Genomic DNA, 15,413 nt, shown 5'->3' with positions numbered 1-15,413 from the left:
GAATTCCCACCACATTACAAGATTATCATTTCAGGACTGATCTGCTACAGAGAAACCTTTCCATAAAGAGACAATGAAACCTAGAGGTAAGGCGTCATGACTACCAAACGTCTTTAGATTCAGGGAGTGGAATTGAAACCCAAACATCCAGAGGTTTAAAGAACTGAAAAACTGTTCGTGCCAAAGCGATTTAAGACTGTTTCACTTTTAGACCTCTGTGTGCGTAACTCTTCTGCCTGAGGACTCAAAAGTCTCGCCGGGTCATTTGAACAGCTTGTGTGGCTCATTATTCCTTCATGGAGCTGCATAGACCTGCAGGTTTGATTGATGGTAACACATGGTTGACTTCTGCAGTCACTGTCAGGGCTAAATGTGGTCGCCAACAATATACCACCAAATACTGGTGATCGTGCTATCCTTTCAAGCTGCTGCTTTATTTGAGGTTGAGTTCAGTAGTTGACATTCTTCCTGCAGCTGAATGGAGGACGTGCCGGTCTTCTGGCCTAGCATTGAGGTGGCCTTAGAAGGTTTATGGTTTGCATAGAAAGTCAATGCTGTTGCAGTAAGTCCTGCACCATTTCTGTCTGAATTATATTTTTGCTTTGGGGTGTTTTAAGATCAGGCGTGTGGTAGCTGGGGTTTAGCCAGCCACCTAAAATAGAAAATAATGTGAAACTAAGGAATTACATAAAGATTTAGTGGAATGCCTTCAGGTGTAGAAAGAGTTTGTATCCTGAAAGCTACACGATAAGGAAAGAGCTTGCTCTCATTTTTGTTTTTTTTTTTCCACTGGCGGACACAAATGATCAAGATTGGAAAAAAGATAGGCAGCGGAAATGGAAGGGGGGCAAACTAACCCCTGATGGTGTCTGGTAGGGTAATGCTTCAGGCTGTAGGTCTCATTACAAGCTGCTGCGGGTGGGGAAGGAATCAGTGAACCAAAGGACAGCTTCCAGGGTTTTTAACATATTCAGCTCGAGGAGATGCAGCTCCACGGTAAACTGGGAGGAAAATCTTTCCGTTTATGCAGGATTTCAGTTGATGGATTCATAAGCCGAGTATGTCAGAGAAAAGGGACATGCAGCTATAATTTCATCTGATTAAAATAGCTTAGTAATTACCATAATTTACTTTGTAAGTTTATTAATTTACCTCCGAATCTAAGGTTAGACCACAATGTGTGCATGATGTGAAACCTTTTAAAGACATGCATGTGTAGTGAGTTCCAGGAAATTCACAGTATTTCCTGAAAATAAACTGCCAATAATTTCATAAAATTTTCTGCATGTTCGGTAGCTAAAATCTGGTCCTTCAGGCCAAAGGGTTCTATGAAACCGGTCCATATTCACTTTCTTGCCTGCACATAATGTTGTGGGAAAACGTGTTAGAAATGCACTGGAAATTAACTGTGACCTATCAATCCCTGCAAACATTCAAGTCGAAGCATTTATAATTCAGATCAGATGTGAAGCAAGGCAAATGCCCCTTTTCCACTAGTCCCTTCTCAGCACGGTTCGGCACGGCCCAGCTCGCTTTTTACGCTTTTTCATAGTAACGGTTACGTGGAACCGTTAGTATTTTGTGTTCCTGGTTGGATGCGGTTCCAACCGTGCCGAGTTGCACTGAAAACGTGACGTCAGAAGACTGTTGGTCACTGATTGGGTAGTGGCTGCGTCACTAGTCAGCATATTTTATTTAACTATCTTCAACCGTTAAACCGTTGAACGCTGGGTTTATTGTATATATGACCACTACAGCAAGCTAGCATTAGGTAGCGTTAGCTTGCCCTCACACGTCCTTTAGCTTGTACCCCTTCATGGCTTCCCTCTGTCTCTCCTGTACGGATCCAGAGTGCTTTACTTATTTGGAGATTCTAGAAAAAAAAACTTTCGTGATCAAGTTTTTTTTTTTTTTTTGGGGAAACATTTGACTAGAATGACTGCATGAATTGTACCATCAAAGCAGCTCTGGTAATTATTCTGTTTGCTGTATTCTGGACGTTTGGGCTAAGCCCCATGTAGGACGTCAGAGGTGTAAATCTAAAGTAGGGTGTTCAGAACCGTTTTTGATGGGAGCTAGAACAATGATTGCTGCATCACTTTGTGTTGCGTTGTGTTACTTTTTTTAGTCTTCCAGTTAACATTATATTTTCTATGATGCACAAACTGTCACAATTATACCTCCAGGTTGAAATATATACATACATCCCCACCAATGTGTTTAAATTCCAACCTCATGCTTTTTCAACATGCTTCTGGCAGAGCTCTGGCTGCATATATGACCTCGTTCTTTGCAGACTTTTTAAAGTTCTTTTCAATTGCTTGGTGTCTGACCACAAATCTGGTCTTCAGGCACAGCCCACACATTTTCAGTTGGGTTCAGGTCAGGGCCTGATTTCTCCATTTCAGATCTGGTGCAGATGTTTGGTACCAATCCCAAACAAAGGCCATCCCTCAATACTCCAACTACTTGTTGCAATGCCTCAGCAGAAGCTGCAGAAAAACAGTCCCACATCAAGCTGCTGCCACCACCATGGTTGACACTGTGCTCATCCTGATTCCTTTAAACGTTCTTCTTTCATTGTGGCCGAATAACTCAATATTTTAACTACCCTGATTCCTGAAGGGGAGGGCAAATGCACCTAATATAAAACTAGCACCACCTTGGACAGTGACACTGATGCTCTTGCAGTTTGCACTTCATATTGAGCCTTGGTGGTTTGCACACAAGCAGATTAGTTCAGATTCAGCTGTTTGGAGATGCTTCTCTTATCTTTGCTATTCCTGCCTTTCTGCCAACTCCAGCTAATCTTGCTTCCATCAGAAAACCAGAGCAATAAACATGGTGCTACATCAGCTGCCCTCAGATGACACTGAAAATAACTCGTCTCTGTCCACATCGCACGTTGAATCACTTCATCTGTTCCCCACAAAACAAGCAGTCTCTCTTAATCAGGGCTGCAGCCAACCTTTTTGCCCTCAGTGAGGAACAGGAACATTTAAAATGTTTAAAGGTCAAGCAATGCCCGGTAAAAACACATCCTGTGATGTCAGCAGGGGTTTCTATGGCAGCCAGCTCCGACAGGAGTGGGAGTTCAGCATTGGAGCTGGGCTGAACCATTAGCATAGTCGGCTGTCTGCGCGTCTGTCTGGCCAGACTCATCCTGAATGATCTGTTAGTGCAGTGTGTTTGAAGCTGCACCCAGGGACCGTGTGTTTTCTTGCTCTACTTACGTCCAGTCAGACACTTTCTGTAACTCTCTCTTTCAATCTGTTTGTCCTTCTAACTTCTTACTCCTGCAGGAGGAAACAGGTACCACTGTGTTTTCATTTTACTCCCAGCAGCTCAGCTTGTTAGCAGAGTAGTCCATTAGGAGACTCATGAAGGCTGGCTTAACTGGAACGATGCCCTGGGGTTGATCTTCAATATATGCAAAGGCTGCGTTTGTGTCCAGGTGTGCGCCTCAATGCCCCACGGACATCTCCAGTGTTTTCCTGGAGAATGACTCAGTGCAGCGGTGACAAAACAAAAGCAGACACGGATGCTGAACAGGAGGAGACAGCCACTCAGCTTGTGCAACGTCAGCCTAGCCCACCAGGGCAGCGGAGCCTCAGCGCTGTCATCAGATTTGTTGAATCAACGGAGCAGCTTGGATCAGACGGAGCGTGGCTGTGCCTGTGATCTCACTAGAATAGCTGCAGCTGTGGAGGAGCCTGGCTTTAAACTTGAAGTCACACAGGGATGTTCAGACGTCTTTCATCACCTGCCTGCGGGAATGTTTTATTTTTGAGTTTTAATCATGGATTGGATGGAGTGGAGCTTTTTCCCAGCTTCTACAGGAAGCTCCTGGCCTTCAGTGCCTGAGGAGTTTAATGATGCGCTGGCTCTTACCACGGCTCTGGGGTACGGTCTGTTTGCCTGCGAGGCGTGCAGGTTGAACTACTGTTTTTATCCTGTGAGTATTTCCAACAAGCCACTGACGCTCCCAGCGCCCCCTGCACAGGTCACCATGTCCCTTATTTGAAGCTGATCCTGTCAGATGATGTTGGTCTGAGGAGTCTCATGGGACTTTTCTACAGCTTGGCTGACAAAAGCTTACGTTTCTGCTTTCTAACTCAGAAAACGTCAATTGTTTTCAACAATATAAGGAGTTCTTCAATCATTTAGAACCTTAAAAGGCAAATCTAATGTTTTTACAACTTTTCAATTGTTTTCTGGGTTGTAATTTAATGTAGTTATATTAATTTCCTTGATTCAAATTAAGAAATAAATAAAGTGTTAAAGGGGGAAAAGGTAAGCTCAAGGCAGCCATAAATGGACCCAGAAGTTGCTGAAGAGTGATGATGTCGCGCAAGAAACGTTGAACCCGGGCACAGTGTCCTCCCAAGACAGAGTAGTGATAACAAAGTCTGTCTCTTGAGTTTAAGTTCCCGAAGGGAAGATTTATATTGCCATTTGTCCAGTGAGGAGGAAGTCAGTAGAATTGAGTGCTGTAGCTCTGAGACGTAGCAAACCGGCTCCCCTGAAAGGTTGAGCTCATTCTGCACGTAATTCACTGCTTGGGACAAAACTGTAATTGGACACAGTGATAAACAGGCTGGCAGTATTGTAATTTCTGCTCTAGTTCTGACCAGCGGCGTTACTCTGAACGTGAGTTGGAACCCTCCCTTTCCCCTTACCGCTGGCACCAGAACACCTTATATTAAGGTTGCAGTGATTGTGCAAGTCTCACATTGTGAGGGTTGGAACTGCACCACAGTAGCAGTTAGTTTCCTCACGATAACAACTAAAGATTTATTTCCAGGTAACGCTTCACAGGTGGCGTTCTGCCGACTAACGTTCCACTCAGCTGATTATCGGTAAAAGAGAAAATTTTCTTACCTGATGAACTCTATGCTAACAAGCAGCAGCCTCCACCTCTGTGGTCTGTTTGCTCCTGGTAGCCATGGGTTACCTGTGATGTCTTTGGCAGCTTTCGGTTGTTGCTTTTCGTTTAAAACCAAGATTTGAATTGTTTGGTAATCCTGCGTAAAAAAGTGTTTCCAACACAGTCACCAGTTTTCTCACCTATGTCTCCTGTAAAGATGTTTGTGTCCGAAGTGTTCACTGTGTCCTCACACATTCATTTGACATTTTTCCATTTAAAAAGACTTCTTTTCCTCGGTTCTCTGTTATAGTGACAGGCTTCCGGACAGTGCTGTTGAGGATCCAATATTTTCATCCTTGTAAGGAAAACAGATTAAGAAACGTTCCACTTAGAAAATCAATGTAAAGGCTGATTGTAATTTATTTGTTTCATTCGGTTTACGGTTTTCTGTACGTGGGATGAGTCTTTCTTCAGGCCGAGAGGTTGGTTTAGACTTCCTCTGAGTCATCAGTTGTAGCTCCTTGTTCAGTTTTTGTGTTTCTCGTCTCTCTGTCGGATTATTTGTGCTCTGTCACTAAACTGTCTTGGAAAATCGGCTGTGCTGGTGAACAATAAATCCCACCAGGATACAGTCTGGCTTCCTGGCTCATGGGCTCAAACACAAGTCACTGTTGAGAGCTGCTGGTAAAACACTGAAGCAAATCCAAATGTAACAATGTCAAGTTTTTATTTAGCTCTATATATATTTATGTCGACCCCCATGTTTGTTTTCTTTTAAAGATTATTTTGCAAAAATAAAAACATCGTAAATGAAGTTTTACCTGTTTCAGTTTTTTTTTCCCGTAATATTCTGGGAAGGTGTTTTTCTATAAATTTATTTGCAATCCGGGTTTCAGATGTGAGCTTGCCTGAGTGCTTTAAATTTTAATTATTTCTATGTTTTGTGGTTAATTGCAGAAATAATCCCTCAAATGATCACATTTACATTAAACAGTCAGAACTAAAGTAACCAGACCACAGATGGTTTGGAGCATAATTATGTTTTCATGATGTGTTCCTGAGCAGGAACCCTGGCCTCTCTCACCAGACCCTGTGTTGTTCTCACAGGAATCAGCCAAGGTTTCGGACCTCAACCCCAATGCGAAAGCATGGGCCAACCACATGTTTAGCCTGGACACCAGCGGCACTGCTGACACCACGACTGCTGCCCTGCAGCCATGGAAGGAAGGCTGCGATAGTTCAGCCGACCCCGGCCCAGAAGGTCAGTCGCCCGGTTGGGACACACACACCTACAGATAACTTCTAGTCTTACTGTCGCTCCTCTGCCTGTCATGGCACGTTAGGATGTACTTTTTCTGTTAATTTATTAAGGTTTTAAAGTATTAAGATTCAAGTAAACTTGCTGTTTCCTTTTTCCCGTTTTTAATGTTGATCCCGGAGACGTGATAATTCTTGTTGATTTTATTTAGGTCATATTAAACAACATGTTGACCTTCAGTAAAAAGGATAGAAGCACACAGAGGAGGTTCATATCTCCATGAACTGATGGCATAGTTGGGATTCTTACCTTGGCTGATCTGCTTTTTTTCCACAGTTGACTCCATAAATAATGTTAATTTGAAAATATGACTGATAGGAATCTTTATTGCATACAGCGCGGTAGAGCTTCTTGGTGTAATTTGTTTAGTGAAGTTGTCTAGATAGCCATAAGTAAATATTACCTTTAGACAAGTATTTGTCAATGAGGCGCTAGACGGTTTGCAGGGATAAACTTAAAGCCTAAAGACTTTGAATTTTTATGGTCACTTGCGGTCATCTTGACACAAACTATAAAATCTAAAGAAATTGAGCCATATCACCCATTTCTAATCACTAATATAGTGACTATTTATATTTTATTTTGTAACAGTCACAGAAAAAATGTTTAGTAATAATTTTCCAGCTATTTGTTTAGTAAAGTTCATCTCAAGGCCCCGTTTGGTGATCTTGGGGTCTTAAGACATCATCAAGTTTGCAAAGAACTGAACCAGACTGCTCTTTGAACAGTTGGTATGGTACAGACGTGTTTCCATCATGCTACCCTGAACCTTCATCCCCTGAAATATGTTTACCTTGAGCCCTTAATGTTCCTCCAGCTGTGTGTTGTTTGTTCCGACTGCTGGTGCTGTTTGTGTAAATTATGTCTACAAACACTGGCAGAACTGCTGCTCGATGCCTCTCTTCATCCTCCTGCTTGCTCAGGAATGTGTAATTGAGAAAGAAGGTTCATCTTGCAACAGTCTTCAGTAATAACACCAGAACCGATTATTCTTTAACAGCGTCTTTGTTTTATAACTTACCAAAAGTCAGTCCAAGCTCAGTGGTGTTACTGTACTGAGCTGTTTTGACTTTCTTCTTCTTATCATTATTATTGGCTGTGAAACTCTAACCAGTGGATCCATCACAGCGATCACTAAGAAGTCTACCGAAATGTGCATCTTCTACACTTTAAAGCCTTCCTGTCTTCTTGCCTTTCAAACATGAGTCGGAGTCCACTTTGATTGAAGGAGTTATTCTCCCTTTCTTTGCGGATCACTGAAAGTTGATGTCAGAAAACTCCCTCACTTCCTGCAAAATGTTTTATAAGTGAAAACATGGCGGTACCATCAGCTTCATTAAGAACTGAGGTTCTCCAATAGTAGGAGCAACACCCAAACAAATGGCCGGAGATTAGTTAGTAACTCTAAAACATGTCTGTAACGGGCTGAACCATTAATGGCTGATAGCAGCTTAGTGCTAAAACAAATAGTCATAATCTGCAATGTGAGCAGAAACGGGCTGAAATTTCCGACGTGTTAAAAAGCGCTCAGGTTTAACACCAGAAAGAGTATTCCTATTTTTAGGTTCAGTTGGAGTCACTGAAGGCAGTTCTTTTAATCTCAAAACGCTGGCGTCTCATTTGAACGTGAGGGTCAGGTGGAGTTATGATATTAAAGCCAGTTTTTTAGTTCCTCGTCTGCCTTCCTCCACGTGTCACATTTGTCATGAGTAAAGCACCTCTTTAATCATTCATACTTAATTTAATATGATGCATGAATATTCCAGCCCCAGTTAACATAAATGATTATAATCACTGGGTGTAATATGGTCCGCCAGGCACGGCCGGAGCAGAACCAATCATATGATGTGGAAACTGAAAGTATCAATTAGTTCTGGTCCGACTCTGATCGACGTCTGTATTCCAGTGACAAAGCGTAGTTTGGCTGTTACTGTAATAATGTTAATAACATAAGCCATCTGTAAAAGCTCATTAGCTGTACTATTTGATTGTTGTGAAGGATCTAAAGAGTAAATTTAACTAAATAAAATGGAGTCGACCCCTGCCAGTAATATAAGTCACTGTTTCCTCTGTCCTCATTCAATGAAGATCAGCTTCTGTCTGACAGTCTCCATGAAGCTTCAGCGCTGCTTACTTTCTGACTTGTGTTTTTGTGGCTGTTTTGGGACATTTAAATAATTTTCTTCGGTTTACAGAATAAAGCTTCTGCAGGTTTTGAAGGTAAATGCTTCGCTTTCATAGACTATAAAAGGCTGAGCAGGGGTCGGCCTTTAATGACTGAACCGCTGATGCAAAGCAGGTAATTGCAGGTTTATTACCTGTAAGAACCAGTATGCTGTTTGGAAGCAGAGTCCGTTTTCCACTGCCATTACCTGCCAATCAAATGAGGTGGGTGGCACTTTAATGTGAGGATTGATTCTGTTTGTTAAGGCCTGCTTTTGCGGCTGTGTGGATGTGATGTTTGTTGCATAAGACAGCTTGTGATGTTTTTATAAATGTAAAGTTATAGTTGGGAGAGATGACAATGATCTTCTACAGGTCCTTCTCAAAATATTAGCATATTGTGATAAAGTTCATTATTTTCCATAATGTCATGATGAAAATTGAACATTCATATATTTTAGATTCATTGCACACTAACTGAAATATTTCAGGTCTTTTATTGTCTTAATACGGATGATTTTGACATACAGCTCATGAAAACCCAAAATTCCTATCTCACAAAATTAGCATATTTCATCCGACCAATAAAAGAAAATTGTTTTTAATATTGGGCTGCACGGTGGCACAGTTGGTAGCACTGTTGCCTTGCAGCAAGAAGGTCCTGGGTTCAATTCCCAGCCTGGGGTCTTTCTGCATGGAGTTTGCATGTTCTCCCCGTGTATGTGTGGGTTCTCACCGGGTACTCCAGCTTCCTCCCACAGTCCAAAGACATGCCTGTTAGGTTCATTGGTAACTCTAAATTGCCCTTAGGTGTATGAGTGTGTGTGCATGGTTGTTTGTTTGTTGCCCTGCGATGGACTGGCGACCTGTCCAGGGTGTACCCCGCCTCTCGCCCATAGACTGCTGGAGATAGGCACCAGCTCCCCCGCGACCCACTATGGAATAAGCGGTAGAAAATGACTGACTGACTGTTTTTAATACAAAAAACGTCAACCTTCAAATAATCATGTACAGTTATGCACTCAATACTTGGTCGGGAATCCTTTTGCAGAAATGACTGCTTCAATGCGGCGTGGCATGGAGGCAATCAGCCTGTGGCACTGCTGAGGTCTTATGGAGGCCCAGGATGCTTCAATAGCGGCCTTTAGCTCATCCAGAGTGTTGGGTCTTGAGTCTCTCAACGTTCTCTTCACAATATCCCACAGATTCTCTATGGGGTTCAGGTCAGGAGAGTTGGTAGGCCAATTGAGCACAGTGATACCATGGTCAGTAAACCATTTACCAGTGGTTTTGACACTGTGAGCAGGTGCCAGGTTGTGCTGAAAATTGAAATCTTCATCTCCATAAAGCTTTTCAGCAGATGGAAGCATGAAGTGCTCCAAAATCTCCTGATAGCTAGCTGCATTGACCCTGCCCTTGATAAAACACAGTGGACCAACACCAGCAGCTGACACGGCACCCCAGACCATCACTGACTGTGGGTACTTGACACTGGACATCTGGCATTTTGGCATTTCCTTCTCCCCAGTCTTCCTCCAGACTCTGGCACCTTGATTTCCGAATGACATGCAGAATTTGCTTTCATCCGAAAAAAGTACTTTGGACCACTGAGCAACAGTCCAGTGCTGCTTCTCTGTAGCCCAGGTCAGGCGCTTCTGCCGCTGTTTCTGGTTCAAAAGTGGCTTGACCTGGGGAATGTGGCACCTGTAGCCCATTTCCTCCACACGCCTGTGCACGGTGGCTCTGGATGTTTCTACTCCAGACTCAGTCCACTGCTTCCGCAGGTCCCCCAAGGTCTGGAATCGGCCCTTCTCCATGATCTTCCTCAGGGTCCGGTCACCTCTTCTCGTTGTGCAGCGTTTTCTGCCACACTTTTTCCTTCCTACAGACTTCCCACTGAGGTGCCTTGATACAGCACTCTGGGAACAGCCTATTCATTCAGAAATGTCTTTCTGTGTCTTACCTTCTTGCTTGAGGGTGTCAATAGTGGCCTTCTGGACAGCAGTCAGGTCGGCAGTCTTACCCATGATTGGGGTTTTGAGTGATGAACCAGGCTGCGAGTTTTAAAGGCCTCAGGAATCTTTTGCAGGTGTTTAGAGTTAACTCGTTGATTCAGATGATTAGGTTCATAGCTCCTTTAGAGACCCTTTTAATGATATGCTAATTTTGTGAGATAGGAATGTTGGGTTTTCATGAGCTGTATGCCAAAATCATCCGTATTAAGACAATAAAAGACCTGAAATATTTCAGTTAGTGTGCAATGAATCTAAAATATATGAATATTAAATTTTCATCATGACATTATGGAAAATAATGAACTTTATCACAATATGCTAATGTTTTGAGAAGGACCTGTATTTTCTTTGTGAATGGGGCTGTTTTGACATATAGATAATTTTTCTTGTACACATTAATGAGGAAGAGATTCTGAATGAACTTGCAGTTAATCCTCGTTTAATTCCTGCAGCGTTGAACCTCTTCAGTATGTTTTAGAAATCCTAACTGACATAAAATAGGAAAAGTTTCAGGCAGGAAAGGGGAAAATGTTACGTGTCTCGCTTCAACTGTAAAACAGTAACTTCCCAGAAAATCTGTGGATGTTTCTGATCCTTCGTTTGAGTCTTAATCATTTCTCCAGCTGTTTGATTTGACCTAAATTTGTTTGCATTTCTGCCTTAATGTTGAGCCTATATTCAATAAGGAAACTACTTTATTAGTTTGACTGCTAGAGAAATTATTTATTTATGGCTGGAGGTTCTGTTTGCATTAATTGCTGCCCAAAAGCCAAACAGACAAGGTTTGTTTTCCAGACATTTCACTGGATTAGTGCTAAACTGTCAACAGATGAAAACTTTTCAATTCAATTCAGTTTATTTATATAGCGCCAATTCAAAACACATGTCGTCTCAAGGCACTTCACAAAAGTCAGGTTCATCCATTTCAATTAGTCCTAACCATTGAACAGTTCAGTCAGATTCAGTGATTTATTCAAATTGGATAAAAAGTTTTTCTATCTAAGGAAACCCAGCAGATTGCATCCAGTCAGTGACTTGCAGCATTCACTCCTCCTGGATGAGCATGTAGAGACAGTGGACAGTCACTGGCGTTGACTTTGCAGCAATCCCTCATACTGAGCATGCATGTAGCGACAGTGGAGAGGAAAAACTCCCTTTTAACAGGAAGAAACCTCCAGCAGAACCAGAACCAGGCTCAGTGTGAGCGGCCATTTGCCACGACCGACTGGGGGTTTGAGAGAACAGAGCAGAGACACAAAGAAGCACTGATCCAGGAGTACTTTCTATGGGAAGGAAAAGTAAATGTTAATGGATGTAGCTCCTTTAGTTGTTTCACCTAGAAAGAAAGAACAGATAAACTCTGAGCAATTTTTCAAGGTTAGAGTCTGAAAGAGAGCACATAGAGTTAGTCACAGTAGAAGCTCAGTCAATCGCCATGTCTAGGAGAGAGAAAGGGTTAAACACTAAAAGACAGGGCTATGTGGATCATCTGTAGAAGGTGAGCATTAAGTTGTTGCCAGCAGAACCTTGATCGATGCCCCTCTCCAGAAAGGTGTCACAGGTAGACACAGAGTCAGGCCAGGTGTAGCTTCTAGGAAGAGAAAAGAGAGAACAAAGTTAAAAGCTGAAATAACAGCAAATAATGCAAAATTGGAGAGTAGTGTGAGAATGTAGCAAAGAGGGTGAAAGTGGTCATTATGTCCTCCAGCAGCCTAAGCCTATAGCATCATAACTACAGAGATAACTCAGGATAACCTAAGCCACTCTAACTATAAGCTTTATCAAAAAGGAAAGTTTTAAGCCTAGTCTTAAAAGTAGACAGGGTGTCTGCCTCACGGACTAAAACTGGGAGCTGGTTCCACAGGAGAGGAGCCTGATAACTAAAGGATCTGCCTCCCATTCTACTTCTAGAGACTCTAGGAACCACCAGTAAACCTGCAGTCTGAGAACGAAGTGCTCTGTTAGGAACATATGGACCAATCAGATCTCTGATGTATGATGGAGCTAAATCATTAAGGGCTTTATATGTGAGGAGGAGAAGTTTAAATTCTATTCTGGATTTAACAGGGAGCCAATGAAGGGAAGCTAAAATAGGAGAAATATCTCTCTTTTTAATTTTCATCAGAACTCTTGCTGCAGCATTTTGAACCAGCTAAAGGCTTTTAACTGCATTTTGTGGACATCCTGATAGTAAAGAATTACAATAGTCCAGCCTTGAAGTAACAAATTCATGGACTAGTTTTTCAGCGTCACTCCTGGACAGGATATTTCTAATTTTGGCAATGTTCCAGAGATGAAAGAAGGAAATCCTAGAAACCTGTTTAATATGGGATTTAAATGACATGTTCTGGTCAAAAATAACATCAAGGTTTTTTACTTTATTATCGGAGGTCAATTTAATGCCATCCAGGTTAAGTGATTGACTAAGCAGTTTCTTTTTTAAAGACTCCGGTCCAAAGATGACAACTTTTGTCATCCAAGTTTTTATGTCTTCAAGACATGCTTGTAGTCTATCTAACTGGTTGGGTTCATCAGGATTTATGGATAAATAAAGCTGAGTATCATCAGCGTAACAGTGAAAATGTATTCTATGCTGCCTGATAATTTGACCAATTGGAAGCATATATATAGTAAAGAGAATTGGCCCAATTACTGAACCCTGTGGTACTCCACAATTTACCCTGGAGTTTAAAGATGATTTATCATTTACATGAACAAACTGGAATCTGTCAGACAGATAAGATTTAAACCAGTCTAGCGCTGTTCCGCTGATCCCTACAGCATATTCCAGCCTTTCTAAGAGAATATTATGGTCGACTGTATCAAATGCAGCACTGAGATCTAACAGAACCAGAACAGACACAAGTCCATTATCTGAGGCCATAAGAATATCATTAGTGACTTTCAACAGAGCTGTTTCAGTGCTATGATGAGCTCTGAAACCTGACTGAAACTCTTCAAACAGGTCATTGCTGTATAAATGTTCACACATTTGATTAGCAACTATTTTCTCAAGAATTTTAGATAAGAATGGAAGATTGGATATAGGTCTGTAATTTATCAAGTCATACAAGTTGAAGGTTTAGATGAAGCTAATATTTCTGATAACTCAGGAAGCTCCACAGGATCAAAACAGTCCAAACACAAATCAGGTTCTGCAGTTATTTCCAATGTTGTCTCACTTGCTGAGGATGAAGTAATCATCTTCAGGAGTATGTCAAAGATTTTATTTTTAATAGAATCAATTTTATTTAAGAAGAATCCCATAAAGTCATGACTGCTGAGAGCTAAGGGAATGGATGGCTCAACAGAGCTATGACTCTGTGTAAGTTTAGCAACTGTACTAAAGAGAAACCTAGGATTATTCTTGTTCTCTTCTATTAATGATGAGAAATAAGCTGTTCTGGCTTGGTGAAGTGTCTTTTTATACAACAGTAAGCTATTTTTCCAGATTAAGTAGGAATCCTCTAGGTGTGTAGAGCGCCATTTTCTCTCCAATTTTTTAACATTGTGCTTTAAAGTACGCATCTCTGAATTAAACCAAGGAACTAGCCTCCTATTAATGATTACCTTCTTTTTCAACGGGGCTACATCGTCTAATGCATCACGCAATGATGAAGAAACACTATGAACAAAAGAATCAATTTGTGAAGGGGAAGAAACAGAATTATTGCCCTCCACTGTGTTTTTTAGTGATAATGAGGAAATTAAAAGTGGAACAGATTCTTTAAAGGTTGTTAAAGCATCACCTGATAATGATCTACTATAATGAAATCTTCTTTCAGGTGTGGAGTACTCGGTTAAATTAAAGTCAAAGGTTATTAAGAAATGGTCAGACAGGACAGGGTTATGAGAGAATATTGTTATGTCTTTACACTCAATGCCAGAAGTCATTTCATTGTTTTCATTTGTTTTTGAGATGCACCAGAGACATCGTGTCCCTAACCTCTATCTGATGTTCATTAAGCTCAAACAAGCGAGTTAATTCACACAGTTGGTGTGTTTACAGACTGAAAATGGTGGGAGGGAGTTTTCAGGCATTTGATAAAATAAATGTTAAAAAGTAATTCATATTTTTTCAGTATTTGCCCGGGCAGTCAGAGCAAATCAAGGGGAATTTACTGATTTTGATCTCAGACTGATTCTCTGCTGCATCTCCTAGTTGTTTATGTTGCCCTCATGTATTATTTATGCTCATCATTTAAGGATCACTTTTTATTATTTTTATTGTGAGGCGAAGGTGGAGGATGGGCTTATGGGTAAATTGATGAGCCTATAAACATGTGTTGCTGAATGAGATAAACACAATTAGCCTCTTATGTTAGCATGTAGCTAATGTTTGGTTAGAGCTCAGATGTTCCAGGTTTAAGAGGATATTCATAATCTTACTGCCTGTTTTATCCATAACTACAACTACCCTTGTTGATTGTCACAGGCTTTGAAGCCAGTGAGGACAAAGCTTACAAGGAGCCTCAGCTAACTGACCCAGATGAGCCTCCACCGGCACCAGTAATGCTAGCAGAGCCAGCCCCCGTTGCCACCGTCACACTGGAGGGCTCGGAGCCCGCCTACACAGAGTACCCCGAGCCTGGGCAGCCAGCGCACACAGGTGGGCTGGTTAGTGACTGGTTGGTTTGTGAGGAGTGGTTCCGTGGGGTCCAGAGGTTTCACATACACCGCCTTCAGAGTCCAACAGCTGTGGCACTTAGAACCAGACAGAGACAGCCCAGTTGGTGAAGTAATTATCTGGAATTAAAAGCAGCAGCGATTCAGATGAGGTCACTGTGAATGTGTATGCCTTCATGTCTTTATTACTGTGAGGATTTAGGACGTAATTATGCAGTGAAACGACCTGGGCTGTGGACGTTGTCTCAGCTGAGGAGGCCCGTTCTGCTCCAGCAGATAAATCATTAGGTAATTAGAGGTGAATCCCCTGCTTAGCAGGACCTGCAACACAGTTTGAATTCTGTTTGAGAGTCCAGCTGATGAAAATGAGACCGCTTCATCTAAGTAGTCCTCCATTCGGCTCCATTTAATTCATTCTTTGGAG

General features: G+C 41.8%; 1 protein-coding gene across 2 annotated transcripts in view; it reads left to right on the top strand.

The window, feature by feature from the left end:
* The window catches only part of larp4b (La ribonucleoprotein 4B), a 43,756-nt gene that overhangs the window by 15,234 nt on the left and 13,109 nt on the right, over positions 1–15,413 (top strand). Inside the window, exons 3-4 of one of the 2 annotated variants that reach the window (XM_047368262.1) lie at positions 5,975–6,128; positions 14,799–14,972. In XM_047368262.1, coding sequence (XP_047224218.1) covers positions 5,975–6,128; positions 14,799–14,972 — 328 coding nt within the window. The remainder of the gene's footprint in view (positions 1–5,974; positions 6,129–14,798; positions 14,973–15,413) is intronic. The other variant, XM_047368263.1, reaches the window with a different exon arrangement.

Source organism: Girardinichthys multiradiatus, chromosome 6, assembly GCF_021462225.1.
Source record: "Girardinichthys multiradiatus isolate DD_20200921_A chromosome 6, DD_fGirMul_XY1, whole genome shotgun sequence".
NCBI lineage: Eukaryota > Metazoa > Chordata > Actinopteri > Cyprinodontiformes > Goodeidae > Girardinichthys > Girardinichthys multiradiatus.
This window is presented reverse-complemented; position numbering and strand designations above follow the sequence as displayed.